The 18,210-nt window shown below is 39.9% G+C and overlaps 1 protein-coding gene across 1 annotated transcript in view; it reads left to right on the top strand.

Annotated features, from left to right (window-relative positions):
* LOC145787318 (ubiquitin carboxyl-terminal hydrolase 32-like) overlaps positions 1–14,477 on the top strand; it is a 46,323-nt gene extending 31,846 nt beyond the window's left edge. The window contains exons 16-32 of the mRNA XM_082599040.1: positions 1,077–1,219; positions 1,726–1,807; positions 2,197–2,292; positions 3,086–3,238; positions 3,398–3,489; positions 3,861–4,034; positions 4,592–4,766; positions 4,975–5,126; positions 5,660–6,147; positions 6,703–6,802; positions 7,031–7,221; positions 7,586–7,796; positions 8,308–8,499; positions 9,069–9,189; positions 9,557–9,879; positions 10,408–10,506; positions 11,352–14,477. Coding sequence (XP_082455166.1) covers positions 1,077–1,219; positions 1,726–1,807; positions 2,197–2,292; positions 3,086–3,238; positions 3,398–3,489; positions 3,861–4,034; positions 4,592–4,766; positions 4,975–5,126; positions 5,660–6,147; positions 6,703–6,802; positions 7,031–7,221; positions 7,586–7,796; positions 8,308–8,499; positions 9,069–9,189; positions 9,557–9,879; positions 10,408–10,506; positions 11,352–11,522 — 2,963 coding nt within the window. The 3' untranslated portion in view covers positions 11,523–14,477. The remainder of the gene's footprint in view (positions 1–1,076; positions 1,220–1,725; positions 1,808–2,196; positions 2,293–3,085; positions 3,239–3,397; positions 3,490–3,860; positions 4,035–4,591; positions 4,767–4,974; positions 5,127–5,659; positions 6,148–6,702; positions 6,803–7,030; positions 7,222–7,585; positions 7,797–8,307; positions 8,500–9,068; positions 9,190–9,556; positions 9,880–10,407; positions 10,507–11,351) is intronic.
* Positions 14,478–18,210: the final 3,733 nt, after the last annotated feature.

Genomic DNA, 18,210 nt, shown 5'->3' with positions numbered 1-18,210 from the left:
CAAACCCCCCTATATCTGATACATGCATGCCTTTGGAAATGGAGTATGCAGACGATGTTGAGTTTCTGGATGAGGAAAGACAGCCACTTGATATGCTACAATCTATTGCTACAAAGAACCTGAAAAACTACAATCTTTTCATGAATGAGACTAAAACTGAATTCACCCACATATTTCTTGCAGACACAAATGAAACTGATGCTGATAGCCTACCGATTCGAGGAAACGAAAAATGGCGTACACACAAACTTTTGGGATCATCATTGTGCAGCACTGCCGATGTCAAATCTCGCTGCAATTTAGGCAATGTCGCTTTCAGATCACACTGGAAACTATGGAGCAAGAGATCGAGAATCCCATTACGGTTGCGACTAAGATTGTACAACGCGTACTGCATCCCAATTATGATCTACAACTTTAATAGCTGGTCTGTTACCAAAGCAAGTCTTGAAAGATTGGATGCCTGTCATCGAAGACATTTACGTGTCATAACTGGTCATACTTGGCCAAACAGTCTTATCTCGAACAAAAACCTCTACAAAATATGCAACAGTGAACCATTGTCTTGCAAGATCTCCACCATGAGATGGAACATGTTTGGACACATTCTGAGACTTCACCAGGACTCACCTCCCCAGAAAGCCCTTGAATTTGCAATAATTGGCAGCAAAAAGTACCAAGGCCGAACCGGACGTCACCGTACCAACTTATTACAACTGCTGAGATCTGACATCAGAAAAGCTGGCCTGGGATCCCTGCTCAGCACACCACATCTCCATCGATTGCAAAATTTCGCAAAGGACAAAACAGAATGGAGATCCTATCAACCTTGTTGAAAGACTGATCGAAGCCAGCGGATGCCAAACGATTTGGCTACACTGGCGGCGGAGACAGTTACAATAATAAAAACTGTTTGTAAAGCTTAAAATACAACCACTGGTTTTATTTCAGCGTATTAACTTCTTAATCTAAAATGCTCTCCTAACCGCAAGCAATGGCGCTAGTCTAGATATCACAAAATCACACACACTCATGACGGTACTCCTAATTCAATGTCAATTTCTTTATCAATCCAGGCTTGAACAGCACCCCAAAACGAGTCCCCTCCCACAGAGCAACCTTCAGCAAGCGGCACACTGTCGGTCAAGTCAGTTCCTTTCTTTCAAACCGCTTGAGGATTCCCATCGACAACATGCGGCTTTGGCATCTCTTAGATGAGGTTTGTCAAGTTGAGATTCAGATTGCGCTTCAGAACTGCTTCGTACCCAGACATGAAATCAGTCGTTTTTCACATTGATTCAACGTCTATAGACGTGCCTGCAGTCTGCGTCTGCAGACGTTGAATCAATGTGAAAACCCACTGATTTCCTGTCTGGTTTTGTGCCGCTTATGTCAGTGCGATGGTATACATCAACCAGGTTGGTTTCAGTTACTGTTTTTAAAATTCTTACGTTTTGTTTACCATACGATATGCTTCTTCAACGCTAAAAAACAAAGAAGGCGACCCTGATCACCATGAAGATGTTTTTATAGGCCTGGTGTACAAATGTTAGAGCTGGTGCCGAACCTAGTGCCATGGTGTGAACTATCAGCTTATTAGAGAGTAATCGATTCTTTTTATTCTGATTAGATTATTAAGCAATGAAAACGTTGGAATAACGTTATGTTTATCATTGTGATTAAGCGATCGAAACTCTGTGAAAGATATTTGTTTACACTTTACAGAATAACGCTAACCTGCTGGACGATGAAAACGTCAAGCTGGAAGCGATTGGCATTGGTAATAACTCGCAGATTTTATTAGAAGGTATGTACTTTTAGTTGGGGCAAGATATGTTTAAGTTGATATGCCCTTGCCACAGTTTAGTTTGGATTTAGTGAGTGTAAAGACAGTTACCCAGAGGGCAAAACCCGCATTTTTTGCATTGATTCAACGTCTGCAGACGTTGAATCAATGTAGAAATGACGGATTATGCTATGAGCTTGCTAAATCCGGATGAAACCAGATTTGAAGTTTATTATTGGAATGAACACGTCTTCTGCTGTGACCTGTGTATTGAATGCTCTCTTGACACTACAACTTCGATTTGTGAAAATAAATTTTAGCAAGAGAATATTTTGAAAACCATTACAACCCGAATTAAGATAGAACTTGTGCAAAGTTATATATGTATTTTTTTTTTATCTACTCATCAGTACGGAACATGGACATGAGCTGGCCTGAGGAATTGTCGCAGATAGCGAGAAATCACAAACAAAAGTTGAAGCAAGGACAGTCGGGGGTCAATCAAGGTACATTTTATTTCACTCAATATTTTGACCTAATTTTATGGAATAACAGTTTTATTCAGTAGGTAAGTTTAGTTGATGAAACTGTGCAGCTGAGTGTTCAATTTTCAATCGTGAAATCAATGCAAAAAAGCTGTTTTGCATGCCGACTACCGAACTAACAACCACGCTTTAGCTTCGACCAATATTTTTGTGCAGTAGCTGAGAATTGTCATTTACGTTGTTATATGTAGATATGACACTTTCGGTTTCACTTCGTTTGTGAACTATTGTATGTAAATTCGACTAACCTCCCCTATCACTTTGTTAGCAATAACATTACAGAAGTTACTTGTTGATTTCACCAAAAACCCGCGCTTTCGATATCGATAAAACGTTTCAAATAACAAGATTGACAAGAAGGGAGTGTTTTTCCTGGCCATCAGCTTTAGGCTTAGCACTCACCAGTACAGCGAACAATTGTGATTCGCTAACTATAACGGACATAACGGCGTAGCTTCCACGCTAGCCATTTAGACTATCCAATCCACGTTATGTTTCTCGGCAGCCGAATGTATCAAGAATTGACAGCGATAGACACCGTGCTTCGCCCATAAAGCTAGGCTCATCAGTGTCGCACCACTAATTCTGCCTCAGACTTAATGGTGCGATACTGACGAGCCCAACCTGATAGGTGAAACGGTGTCTATCGCTGTCCGTTCTTTCTACAATCGGCAGCCGAGAAGAATAACAAGATTGATGAACAATATCCAACACTTGCTACGATCTTTTGTCGACAAACAAATTGCATTGGTAGTGGTGATAGCAAAGGGAACAACTGGGCTGAGCAACCTCGGCAACACTTGCTTCATGAACTCCAGTCTGCAGTGCATCAGCAACACAGAGCCCCTGACCAAGTACTTCGTCGAGAACAAGCATTTGTTTGAGCTGAACAGAACAAATCCCTTGGGTAAGAAATTGTGAGGCAAATTTTATCGTAGTTGAATATTCATACTGTATGAGATGTATATCCTATTTTCATGCCATTAATCTAGAATTAAGGAGTGGATTGAAATAGAACATTTTCCACATTGTCGTTCGGTGATAACAGACAATCTAATATTTGCAGGCATGAAAGGTCATATCGCAAAACGCTACAGCGATCTCGCTCAAGATCTATGGAGCGGAACGAACAAAACAGTTGCTCCACTAAAAGTTCGGGTAAGAGATTGATTGAAGTTAGCATCAGTTGCATCAATAAAAAATACTATTAAAATATATTAAAAAATGAGGCTGGTACACTGTTTGTTGCGTTGAGTAACAAGTCTTATAGTAATGATACGAGACAGTCAACCGGTTCAAGTGGACAGTTTGCTGGGTTGGTTCACAAAAACCGAAAAGTGTTATTACTCAGTTGCATCAAGTTAGCATTTGAAAAAGTCTTATTACAATTTTTGTTAAGTTTACACTTGCTATGAGCATGCGATTATGGATGAGGATCAAAGGGATGAAAACAAATATGGAAAAATATTCTATTTGTGCAGTTCTGTTCCATGATCTTAGATTAATCAAAAATCGTTGGTTTTCCACAGTGGACTATCAGTAAATACGCTCCTCGCTTCAACGGCTTCTCCCAGCATGACTCCCAAGAGCTTCTCGCCTTCTTACTTGATGGGCTCCACGAGGATCTAAATCGAGTCCACGTGAAGCCTTACGTTGAGTTGAAGGACAGCGATGGACGACCCGATGAGGAAGTGGCACAAGAGGTTTGTTCTAACATAGATATCACATTAGAGATGGAAAATTTATTGTGGAACCTTCGTTTATAGTTGAATGTTGAGTGAATTTATAGTTACAGTAATTGTACATAGGCTTGATCCACATCTTCATTCAATTTCTTCTCGGAAACTTCACAGTTGAAAAACAGTGCAATAGAAACAACAGTAACTTAGCGACGTGAGCATCATCATCCAAATTCGGTTATGCTCCTACTAGTAGGAGTGGCCGATTCTTTCCTTGCAGCGATTGTCTCCACTCTTATTCTCCATCTCGTTCTGTTCAGGAAAGAGAGGAACATCTTCCTTCAGTCCGACTTTGCTTGTCTCATTCTTCATCTGCTCTTTTTCGTCCCCGTGTCCTCTTTCCATCTACTTTTAAAGTCAATGCGTTTTGAAGAAAACTTCTCTCTTCCCTGCTTGCAAATGTCAGTACAATCAACAATGAAGAAAAATATACTACAGGCCTGGTGCACGGTCCGTCCTTCTTTTCTACACAAATTATGACGTGACTTTGAACCATGAGCTTGTCATCGTTTGTCTTGCAGGCTTGGGAGAACCACTTGTCTCGCAACCAGTCCATCATCATCGACCTGTTCCACGGCCAGATCCGTTCCCGCGTGCACTGCATGGAGTGTGGTGCCGTTAGTGTCCGGTTTGATCCTTTCACGTTCCTGTCACTTCCCCTCCCTATGGACAACCTCATGTACTTTGACGTCATCGGTGAGTCTTGGTGAACAGTTTCTCGTTCACAGGTTACGAAATGCTTTAAAAAAACTACAAACCCTTCATGCTCTTTTAGAAGTGGCTTTTCCTGAACAACAAAATCCGTCTGCAGACGTTGAATCAATGTAAAAATGACCGATTTTGCTATCTGAGTTTGAGTCATAATTCACGATCTAATAGCAACGTAAAATCCATCTATTTTCAGTCATACGGCTCGATGGACAGACTCCCATCCGGTATGGGTTGCGACTGAGCATGGACGACACCTTCCTTGAGGTGCGTAAGCATCTCGCTAGCAAATGCGACATGCCAATTGAAGCTATCCTCCTCACAGAGGTGCTGGGGGCCACTATCAAGGTACAGGGATAAATTTTTCATAGAAGCAATACATGGTTTTATTTCTATTTACATAAACACTTTGTTTAGTTTTTTTTCATGTAGTTTTAAAAAGAATATCCAATGGAGGATTATCATCAGCATTATTATTATTGTGCGGGTCAACCGTAACACATTTGCCCTTTCAGCTTTAGTCTGATGCTAGAAGTTAAGCTTTTTGAATATTGCCACTTCATAAACATCAGGATATCTTGATCTTGCAAGAAGAAAACTCTCAATTGCCGTTATAGGTTCTATAATAGTTAGCATTGGAACGATACATGGTGAGAGACTTCAGAAGTCGAGTCTTGTGGCTGGCATACCTGACACCACGTGTTAACGTAATACCGTAGTTATCATTGATCATATTCGTAGTTTCAGTGGCCATACCGGTACTTCTTTATTTAATCTATATGAAAGTCAGGTCATAAGCTCTACATTGTTATGCACCTGTTTTGCCTTTCAAACAGCTGATTTTATTTGTATATATAAAAAAAACTGTTTCGTTTATTCAGACTTTTCTCTCCGACCATCTCAAAGTTCGTACTTCTACGCTTGGAAGCCTCTACGCCTACGAAATCCCACCACCTCCTCAACGATCCAATGCAGTCCTCGGATCCCGTTCGCCGAATGTCGATAAAAAATCTAACGGCCTCGTCAGCCACCCTTTAGCGACCTCTGACGTCAAAGCGTCGAACGCTGAAGTGGCCACGTCCTTCAAATCACACATCGGTTCTTCTGTTCATGAAACATCGAAACGTACCATCACGAATCACTCTGCATTGCACATCCAACCTTCCAGTATTCCCACCAGTCAAAGTAGCCCGGCTGTCATCGAATCGTCAACCGAGGCCAGTGACAACAAAGAAAGTGAATTAGGAAACAGTACGGCGCCTTTCCGAAGCAAAGCCACCCAGAACGTTGCAAGAGATTCGAGTTTTTCTTCAAGCAGTGTCAACGGAAACAATAGAAATCCTGCCGTTCCAAGATCTTCATCGATGAAGTAAATTACTTTTTTTGTATATTCAGTCAGTTGTATGTAAACTTCTGAAAATCTAAAAGCTTTTCTTGAAAATGAGTTGTCGCCAATGTTTTGTTTCGTTATGCACCGGGAGTCGAACCCTGGTCTCTTCATCTTGTCACTCTTTTTAAAACAAGGTTTGGTTTCTACATCGAGGTATTGGATTAAACTTACCGATTAAATTAACTGGTAACGAACTGTCGTTTTTGAAGCATGTCTTCCAAATGCGTTTGGCTTCGTCATATTTCCTTTTTATTGCTGGAGAATTGACGTTAATGTATTTGTGCAAACTTAAAACTTTCTAGTCGAAGCTTTTCTTTCATCGCAGAAAATGTTTATAGTATTTCTAACACCTCAGCTTTTAAATAGCTGACTTGATTTTGCACAGTGCCGTGTTTGCTTTCAACAAACACAGCACAACAGCAACTGTTGTGCCATGAACGTAATTGCTATCAAATCCAAAATGTTCTTATGAAGCAATTCTAAGTCGAAGATGTCATGTTAACGTTAGCTTGAGTTGACCAACCTCCTTTCCAGACCCCTCGGCGCCGGTGACACCGACACCGATGATTTTCCCAGCTACTGTTCTGATATCGACAACTTTCCAGGCTTCGTCATCGCCTTTCATCGAAAGATAGTAAGTTTTGTGTTGAATCAACATTACATTGCATTAATTTCTATGAGCCGTAGATCCATTTTCATATACGTCTGCACTGTATTGCTTGTTTGATCTCTTAAGATAGCCTGGTGGGTTAGCCCCTTGACGTCCAGCAATGCAGACCTGGTACAACAGTTGGCATGTTTTGCAGCAAAGTAGTTTCTTTGCGTCAACCGGTTTCAACAAGATCCTTCTGCTTTTTTCCAGCTCCATCTGGATGTTTATTTTCTTTCCTCGCAAAAACACCGCCCCAGTTTGTTTGGGCTCCCCATTGTTGTCCCTTACCTGGTGGGCCAACCAAAGCGCATGCTCTACAGCGCTGTGTGGAAACTAGTGTCCAGATTTGTGAGCCCTCTTCCACCAGCAGAAGTCGCCGCTGTCAATCATGCTCAAGACTGGTAGGTCGTTATTGCTCAGTTAAATAAAAAAGCTTGCGATAAAATAATTTGTCAGTTTTCATTCGAAACATCTGATGTAACATTTTACGGTTTATTACGTGTCGCAGCGGATAAGAGTAGACGCTCGCTTTCCAATCGTGCAATCCTGGTTCGGCTCCCGACTGAAGCTGGCTTTTGAAAAAAAAAGAAACGCTCAGATTTACCCTGAAACTGGCCATCCTACTCTCGTTATAGCTGAAGACCGAGTAAAATGAAAAATTTGTTGTCTTTCCCAGAGGCTCAGTTAACTGAATGTGTGACTACAAACTTTATGTCAATTTTCGTTGTCTTTGCGTTTCACTGCAAACCGCATTTTATATTTCAGCGACGACAGCCTCGGTTCGCAATATCCGTTCACATTGCAAAGCGTCACACGGAGCGGCATGGCTTGTGGTAACAATTGTCCGTGGTTCCGCTTCTGCAAAGGTTGCTTCATCCCGTGCAACGACGAGCCGTGGAATGAACCATGCGAATATATCGCCATCGACTGGGACCCAACCGCTCTGCACTTACGATACCAACCTTCTGTTGAAAAGGTGCATTGCCTTCATTTTTTATTACATCTCGCAACGTTGAGTAATAATTAGTTTTGAAAAGAGCTGGTTTCAACATAGAGAATAGATGGCGAGCAATCAAGCGTAATATCTTTAACCGTATTCTATCGAGCTGCCTTTGAAAACGTTCGCTTCTATATTTTTTCGGTTCTTCCATGTTCGCTTGTTGGTTTGGCAAGCAGGAAACTGTTCAAAGTATTTGGTCTTGTTAAGAAGTCTAGCATCTGTGTTACAACGATGCTGCCAACGCTTGGATGGGCCATGGCTGGTTCATAACAAGACAAAACGTATATTGTACACAATGCATCTGATTTTGAACCAACCATTGCCCACCAAAGCAGTGACATCTTTACTAGGTCTCAGACCAAATGTATATAAATCTTACCTCACATCCTTCTGAAAAAAAAACTGTTTGTAATTTACATGCACCTTCGCAGCCACTTATGTTAGCTTAAACTATTTACCAGCAATTATCCATTATCTTTTTCATCAGGATGTCACAGATGATGCGAGCGTTCAGGAGGGACACCGCGGTCAGCAGCAGAGGATAGATCTCAATCACTGCCTGCGTGCCTTTACTCAGGAGGAGGAGCTAGGAAAGGATGAGTTGTATCATTGTGGGAAGTGCAAGAAACCGCAACTTGCAAAGAAGAAATTGGACATCTGGAGGCTGCCCCCAATCCTGGTATAATATGATAGCGTGATCTCAAAGTCTCCACTTCTTCAGGTCTACGTTTGGTTTTAGGTTAATTTTCTTCTGCTCATTGTCAGTGATACCTGCACCATTTTCATTTGATTCATTGCAGCAATCCATGCACCTTTGTGCTGACGTTTACTTTCCAGGAGTGACGTTATAATTGCAAGTTTTTGCGTAGAAAACGTGACTCCTCCAGGTAGCAAAATATGTCACTTTTACGTTGACTCAACGTCTGCAGACGTATTCTCACACGGGAAAGCCCACTCCAGCAAGCTACCCAGGCATCGGTTTTGACACCGAATTGTGGAAAGAATGATTCCTAGATCTTGACGTTACCTTACCATCCCAGACAGGAAAATCCGTCATTTTTACATTGAAATCTGCAGACGTTGAATCAACGTAAAAATGACGGATTTTGTTATCTGGGATAAGTTATTACTTTAGTTTCGGTATTTTACCAAAGCTCTAACCATCGCGGCAGCCGCACATGGTCGAGATACAAAGCTCATGCATTCGCATCAGTGGTAAAGTTACTTGACTTGTTTTTCTGCTTATAGATCATCCACTTGAAGAGGTTCCAGTACGTGAACGGGCGATGGATCAAGTCTCACAAAGTCGTCGACTTCCCGCGTACCGACTTCGATCCGTCGAGCTTCATGACCAAACGCGACGGGCAAGGTCAGTGAAAATAAACTTATGTTTTCATGATCAAAAAATTATGAAAATTAAAAAAATACAATGCAAAACGTAGATACTAAACTCATTTTGATTCCATTAATCAGACCATTTTGCTCCTATGCAATGCAAATGTTTGTAAAACAGGTTTTTCTAATATTTTAATAACTTTATTATCATTTTTCAACTTTTAGAGATATTTTGATGCTTTTGATTTTCGATCTGACATTGATTGTAACTTACGTCATTTCCACCATCCTCAACGTTAAATTAACGACACTTGCGACGGTCGTTGACCTAATTCGTTCGTGAAGAGTTGCTAATCTTGAGCCATTTTTTGATCCCTCTTTAGATTTTGCATCTTTCGCAGACACCACTCCTCTTCCTTGCGAGGATACGGAATCCGCCACCATATCGGAAGAAGGAGGAGCCGATGGGGATCAAAAAAGCAACGGAGTGTTGAAAAAAGAAAACAAAAACCACATCAGCTTTGATGACGTTGTCAATGACGTCATTGATGATGACGCATCTGCCGAAGAGAGCAACTCCAAACGCACGGCAAACGATTCGCGACCTCAAGGTAGTACCTCAAACCCAGGTTCGAAACCCGCCCACGGTGTTGGCACAGCTCGCACAAGGAAACCTTCTTTTCGGGAAAACTCCGCTCCTCTGTACGATCTTTTTGCTGTTTCGGTGAGTGAAGTCATTGATGTGCTGGATTTTATATTTTATATTGATCTGAACCCAAACCTGTGTACTGTGTAATGTTTCTTATGCATTGATACAATGTGAAATAATATTAGGAAAATGGTGGCTAATCCACCTCACTGCGTGGGCAGTCTTACCTATTGAGTGATGCCTTGTAAATCCACCATGCGGAAGGTTCAAACGAAATTTTGTTGCACCAGGTGATGCTCCTGTCATTACAAGGCTAAGTTTACATTGCGATATAGATCATCTTCAAATCAATGTTTCTGGACAAGACGATATTGTAATAACTTTGCATTGCGTTTTTTTTAAAGCACTCTCTGCAACCTTGAGACCTTGTTAAGTATGATTCTCTATGAGTAATGAGTCTATGGTAATGGTTACGATTAATCAACATCAAAACTATCATTTTCGATATCTTGATCACGAAAGAATTTCCACTTCTTCACAGATCTAACAACCTTAGCAACACTTTTGTGAGGTGCGTAACTTAACACCACCTGTATGTTTCAGTGTCACTCCGGTATACTCGGTGGCGGCCATTATGTCGCTTTTGCCAAAAACCATCACACAAAGAAATGGTATTGTTACAACGACAGCAGTTGCAAGGAGGTATGTGGCTGAGGTGTAACTTGTTCTGATCGGTTTGCTGCTGGCTGCTGGTTAATAAATATCAGGCTGTGTGTTTTTTGTCGTATCCAGGCTTACGCTTGGTAGTTGAAGATTTAGATTATGTGGACGGGAAGGCAAGGAAGCCAATCTTCGTGACCACCTTCAGGCATGCCTTTAAATGTCTTGCCAAAGATACTGCCACATGCTCTAGAGCGGTGTCGAACCGGCGCACTTTTGAACGTCCGTGTCAGAGCTTTCACCACTCGGCAATGCAGCCAACATGGTGTGGTCAGACCTTAAAAGGTTGTGCTCCCCCGGGACGCGAAATTTTTTTTCCCACGAGATTTCTGTATCATTGATTCTAGTCACTCTAAAAGTAAGATTTTCCGAAAGTGTTAAGAGATTGGTTGATTCACATTGCGAAATAACTATTTACCAATCAAATTCTGCAATGATAATAAAATATAAGCTTTCCCTAACCCTACTTTTTTTGAAAAGCTTTTGTGCACCGCAAAAATTAATTTAAAGAAGAAAAAAAGTTTGACTTCGTCGGGCGTCGAACCTTCGTTCTCACGATCACTAGGCGAGGATGAAACCACTGAACCAACCGTGCCAACGAGAAAATGTTGCATTCACACGGTTTTAATCCAAACTTTTACCAACATATGTAAATGAGACAGAAATCTCGTGGGAAAAAATTTTTCGCCCCCGGGACGCTTCTACATCCCGTGTGAGTTGATGAGTAATGCCGACTTGAAAATTACTTCACCCTTGGTTGTTCAATAGCATTCTAACTGTACAACTATTTCTTTTGCAAGTTTTTGACTGGCGATCTTCTGTCACAGGTGCCAGCAGAAAGCATCAGTGTGGAGACGGCATATACGCTTTTCTATCAACGACAGGATCTGGACTGCGACGAATTCCTTCCTGACACCCGAGGCTTGGACCCCGTGGACACAGCATCCATGGATGACGATTACAACTCTGAATTTAAGAAATACTGCGTCATACAATGAATCTTTTTCATTCATCATACGTCACCGATTGACGAATACTTTGTATTTGGTTTCTTTTTTGTGCGTTATTTTTGCTTTATTTTCAAGAGCCGGTACCTTTCTGTTTGTTAGTTTTTACGTTGATAAAATGCCTAACTTGGGTTTGATTCGAACGGACCTAATATTTCCCGCGCTTTTTTTAAGTTTTTGAATCGAATGTGTGAGTTTTACGTCATTATTTTGACACTAACTCGCAATCCAGAGCAGTGGTTCCTGTAAGTTGTTTTTTTTTTACAAAAGGTTCAAATCATCAAGCTGTCGGTTCGGCACCCATCCGGAGCAGGCAGAAGAATGCCTTGGCGTTTGTTAAGAAATGGCTTCACGACATACTTGAATATAGACTGGACTTCCAACTGTCTCGCCTGTATTTCCAAGGTACCCGGACATTTTGCCGAAAGACATTTTGTCGAAACCCATTTTGCCGAAAGACATTTTGCCGAATGGACATTTTGCCGAAACTCATTTTGCCGAAAGGACTAATTGCCGAAAGGACTAAATGCCGAATGGACAAATTGCCGAAATTATACAAATGCATTTTATGTATTATCATAACCTAATAACACATAAATGTCATTCACAAACAGATTTCACTCACAAATTATGTGCGACAGCGCGTAAGTATCCGACAGAAGTGTTATATGTATAAGCGAACGTCTAATACTGATCTCCAAAGCCTGTGGAGACTGCATAGCCTATAGCCTATACTTATAGATGAGACTTGGTGTCACTTCAAACTAATACTGATTTCCAAAAACTGTGGATACTGTATATAAAGCAATTTTTAGGCAAACAACAGTAGCAAAGTAATTACTACAGTATTTCAAAGCCACTGCTTGCATGGTAACGAGACTTGGTGTCACTTCAAAATAATTATCAGTTCAAAGGCATTGCTTGCATAGCAATGAGACTTGCGACTTGGTGTCACTTCAAAATAATTACCATTTCAAAGGCACTGCTTGCATAGTAACGAGACTTGGTGTTGCTTCAAAGTATTTTTAGGCAAACAAACAGTAGCAAAGTGATTCTATTTCAAAAGCACTGCTTGCATAGTAACGAGACTTGGTGTTGCTTCAAAGTATTTTTAGGCAAACAAACAGTAGCAAAGTGATTCTATTTCAAAAGCACTGCTTGCATAGTAACGAGACTTTGTGTCACTTCAAAGTATTTTTTTTCCAAATTGTTTCGGCAGTTTGTCCATTCGGCAATTAGTCCTTTCGGCAATTAGTCCTTTAGGCAATTTGTCCATTCGGCAAAATGTCCTTCGGCATAATGTCCTTTCGGCAAAATGTCCGCGCACGATTTCCAACCTCTTGGAGTAAACCGCTAACTTCGCTCACTTTTGATTTATTGTGCCAGAAATGCAGCATTGGTTCATACACATGACTATCGGGAGTAAGCTATTTTCCCCAGGCGTAACTCTCCATGGCCACTTGGCATAGTCTGGAAAAGGAATCTTAATTTTTTCAAAAAATATGTTTCAAATGAAAAACGTTTGATTGGCAGGTGATAGTATGACATCAAATGACGGGGGTTTATTTTGTTAGAGTGGTTTCTGTATCAGCCATGGACAACGCCAAAGGTGACATTACTTCAATGCAAGAAAAGCTTTTTTGTATCTTACGTTTTCCATTACTTAAAGTGAAATGCTCTTTCAAAGGTTCCTCGTGAAAACATGCTGCACTGAAAGTCAAAATCTGTAGTGATATTTCAGTCGCATATAAACTCTTTGTCCAATCCAATTGCATAAGCAGGTAAAGCTTACGCACTCGGCCAGTTGTGTCTTGCACAATTCTGAAACGGAGAACTTCGGAAATTTTCGTAATCTTTCGCCGAATCAAAACGCCTAGATTCTTTGTTAAAGTAAAAGGCGACCATCTTTGCCTAATTGTACGTAGTTTGAATTCTTTTTGAAGCGTAAATTAATTGATTCAACTTTATTATTCCCTTGTGTGTATTTTTAAATAGTTTTCGCAGCGAATTAGCAGTCTTGTATGTATTTATTTTCGGGTAGCCTTCTCCATGTTCAATGAACTATTTAAATGTTCTTGTTGCTTTTCCTGAGAAATGTTACATTGAAAAATCTATTCGAATGTTCAAAGATTTATTGTTGATTCCAGTGTGCGAATAATAGTTTATACAACGCCAGTTTTTCATTATATATATTATATAGACGTGTTTTACTTCAGACTACATCTTGAATTGCCAGCAGTAAGTATAGTAGTATACTGTGAACAACTGATACAGTACTCAGACAGTAAAATCCGTCATTTGTACATTGATTCAGCGTTTAAAGACGATTCAGCGTTTAAAGACGTTTGCCGTAAAAATGTAAACATGACGGATTTTGCTGTCTGGGATAGCTGTGTTGAGATTCTTAGCATTTCCCGTGTATTGGGTTTGGTGCTACAAAGCTTTAACTAGTATGTTCCCAGTCTGCAACTTCGTCATTTTTACGCTGATTCATCGTCTGCAGACGTTGCGTCAATGAAAACAAGGTACGGTATAATTTTTGTTGGTTCGGGTCAACTAACATCACACTTTTTTTATTTTGTCACAACGTGACACGACTTAGTGCTGATGGCTTTGTGAAATGAAAGACTCAAGATTAGTCACATTCTTTCAAACAAGTAAGATCATATTCTGAATGCTTCTGGAAATGTAATTTGCGATTTTTTTGCAAGCACCAGAAAGTTTGCATGAGAATTTTGAAAAATTCATATCAACACCAACCCAGACAGCAAAACCCGCCATTTACTCATTTTTACATTGATTTTTACAATGTAAAAATGACGGGTTTTTTTGTATGGGAATTTCTCGTATCGCTATGCATCGCTCTTTTTCTTAAAACTCCACCTTAGAGTTTTGGGACTTGTGTTTTACGCTGTGAAGTGTTCATGATTAATAAAAGGTTGTAATTTGAAATCGTGGCATTTTGATTGAAGCTTTGTCACAGTCAGCAAAACATTTTAAGATTGGTTTCAACGTTGATACTACATAAAATGTAACCTTTGCTGAACCGCGATAATGTGGCCACCACAAATGGACAGCTTCGACTTCTTCCAATATCTACAAGTGGTAGAACTTTAGGACAACCTAGATACCTGCTACAATTTCACAGAATAATCACCATGCCCAATGCCCATACTGTCTGGTTCTTTTGCCCGACCTCGCATTGACCACATCATCACCGACAGCATCGTCACACAACCCCTAAATATAGATCTACGTGTCTTGGATGAAAGGACACTTACCAGCATTCTCGTCTCAATCAAAAATTCACTTCAATGCTTTAAGTTTTTGTGGACTGGCCAGTCTGTAAAACTTGAAACAGAACTTTTTTCATTGTCGTACTTGATTCCAAGCGTTGACAGACAACGCTCTTGTATAAAAAAACTTCCACGATTTTGGGTCTTTTTCTGTATGTACCTACTATTGGGTGTATGTTGATTTTGGTTAATTCAATCAATCAATCAATGTTTTATTTGTCAGTAACAGGAACATAGGTACATGTTTGAAATATGCAATATACACAGTACAAAAGTTACACAAGTTCCCATACCGACAGGGAGACAACGAGACGACCATACGGTCTACTAGTCAATTGCCACCCTACGGAAATTACGATTTTGCCATTTAAAATAAGCTTACAAGAGAAAAATAATAATTGAAACGTTCCCGCGCTTCAACAACAGCATACGCACAAAAAAAAACATATTGATGATAACGTAGGCCAAAACACAAAATTCCATGAAGCAAGCAGAGAATAATCAAGTTTCCGAAGCAACTGACAAGTTGGTTTCCATAACATATCACTTACGATGCACTGTAGCTTTGTAAAATTAACGTTTTGATCTCTTTTTTGAAACAATGAAATGATAAGTTTTTTAGCCTACTTGGAACCTCTGACCAAAGCATTGGTCCCAATACCTGCATGGACTTCTTGCCAAATTCTGTGTTTGATCTGTTTATAAAATAATTGTTGCCTGTTTGATATCTTGCGTTATGCTGATGAATAGATGAAGCATTTGTAAATAAATCACAATACGTAGACGGATACTCATTCATATGAACTTTGTACATATGTTTTTTTATTTCAATGTTATGTATGTCTTTTAGCTTCAAGATGTTCATTTTGAAAAATAAAAAATTAGTGTAAGCATAGTAATTTTGTTTCGTAATTATTCTTATAACCTTTTTTTGTAATTTTATTAATGGATCCAGTGCACTGTCACAGGCCTTTCCCCAGCTTGAAATACAATATTGCAAATGACAGTAAATCAAAGCGTGATACACATCTTTTAAAGTGTCTGTGTTGACATAATTTCTCAGTTTAAGCAACGCCCATGAACCTTTTGCTACTTTTCCGCAAATTTTATCTATGTGATATTTCCATGTTAATTTGTTATCTATGTAAACGCCAAGGTATTTTATTTGATCTTTTTGTTGAATGCTTGTGTTACCAATGTTAATGTTAAAATTTTTTACCGGGCCATAATTAATTATCTTTTCCTTGGGTACGGTACGCTTCCCGTCCATTTTGCCTGTGAGAGAGAAATGTTCTAATTTTCCTTTTCGCTGCGCATGTCCTAGAAATTGAAGTTGTTTTACTTTGATATTTTTCAGTAGATTCTCAGTAATTGATTTGATTTAAACATTGGTTTTTCTGGCAGTCTAGGAAATCCTCTGCACTTTAAACGCTTAATTTTGGTAAATACCCAAAACTCGATCACTTCATTCTCCTGTATTCTACGCTTCTAGAATACATAGACAGCGTTTGTCGTAACTACTAAAAATGTATTGGTGTAAGCACGGTAATGGTTACTCGAATGTGATACTCAGGGCCAGGCGCGAATCTAAGAGTTTTTTTCGGGGGGGGCCAGAAAATTTGAAAATCAATTAAAAAGAAAGAAAAAGCTAAACAGATATGAACAATGATACTACGAAGATATGAACAATGATACTACGACATATACGATATGCTAGAAAATAGACATTAAAACAACCATTTTCATCAATTGTGATGCCGAGGGACTAATATCAGCTGTTTAGAAGCATATCAAACCATTTGATGCGGAAACATACAATTTTTCACAAAATTTTGGGGGGGGCCCGGGCCCCCCCCATAAATCCGCGCCTGCTCAGGGCCGTCGAGAGAATATTTTAGGCCCGGTACCAAATAAATCAGGGCCCCAAATCAATACACATCTAAGAAAAACGCACCGCATCCAAACAATACGTGATTTCTAGAGGCTTCCGGGCCTCTAAAATCATCCCGGGTTCAAAAGTAGGCTACCCCCTGTCAACCTGCTATAGTGCAGTTGGTTTTTTACCTGTGGCGGTGGGTAAATAACCTTAAAGAGGTAATTCTCATGGGGAGATAATTTGGATCATCGTTTTTTGGTTACATTCGAATAAAATACAGTACTTTTAACCCGAACGCAGACTAGATCGACTCTGTGTGCGTTTAAAGCAAGATCATGCAATTTGTGACATCATAGTAGCCTATTCTGGTGTCTTCTGTATAGTCAGGGTTGCCATCGCTTTCAAAATAAAGACAACTAAAAATTTAAATTTAACACGAAAAGAAAGCTCAGTACGTGACTTCGTAAACGAAGAAGCTTTAAGATCAAGCAGCGTTTGTTCGACTCTCGGGGTGTGCGCTTGAGCAACGCATTTCAGGACTGCTCTCTATTCAGCGGCACCTAGTGAATGGAATAATTCCCCGGCAACAACACTTCAACAATCGGAAAACTTTACTCTGCCAATCTCGGTAACCGGCCTTGCGTCAAAAGCCTCTACAAGTATGCGAAACTACCAGGAATAACCAATCAAGGCTTTGTCAGTCCGAGGACAAAGATTCAAAACCAACCAACACCAGTCATCTGGTTGGCTCAATTTACCGAGGACAAAGATTCAAAACCAACCAACACCAGTCATCTGGTTGGCTCAATTTACAACATTCTCAGGCTTTTGGTCAAACTAAAACTTTTATTACGCAGACAATGTAGCCTACATATTGCACGAAAACAGCTCCACAAATTTGAAGTTTCATACTTTGGTTAATTTCCTTTATGCAAGCATCATATTGCTTTAATCCATCGATAAACGGTTAATAAAAAAAAATGCACTTTGTCTACAATATAAATACGTTTCCGTGATTAGGAAATCGAGCTGTGCAGACTCACTTCAACTCTCCGAATAAATAACTTGTATGGATGAATAGGCTACGCAGTAAGTGGAAGGGTTACCAAAACATCGTTATTTGCAAGATGTAAAATCATAATGAATCAGTTGTAGTTTATCCATCGCGGAATATTTCTTTTGCCACATTGATTAAATTTCTAGAGTTTGTAAAACAATGCTTATTGCTGAAGTGATCTTACAAGAACAAAAAAAATTGGAAGTCGGTTATATAGGGGAAAGTGCCATAACCTGGACCAGCGCATGAGATGGACCACCCTTGTTTTCTCCAAAATTAAAAAAGGATTTTTAAAAATAACTCCACAGTTGGAATTAAGCACATTTTATTGTCTTTATGACGTAATTTGTTTTTCTCAAGATTCCTCTGTTCGAGAAAAGGCGTTAGAAGGTTTGAGGGTGGTTTGATGTTATTTCAGTTGAAGGGTTTTTCCGTGCAATTACTTCAGCA

This window comes from Aplidium turbinatum, chromosome 18, assembly GCF_918807975.1.
Source record: "Aplidium turbinatum chromosome 18, kaAplTurb1.1, whole genome shotgun sequence".
In the NCBI taxonomy this organism is placed as follows: domain Eukaryota; kingdom Metazoa; phylum Chordata; class Ascidiacea; order Aplousobranchia; family Polyclinidae; genus Aplidium; species Aplidium turbinatum.
The sequence above is the reverse complement of the archived record's forward strand: the minus strand, read 5'-3'. Positions and strand labels throughout refer to the sequence as shown.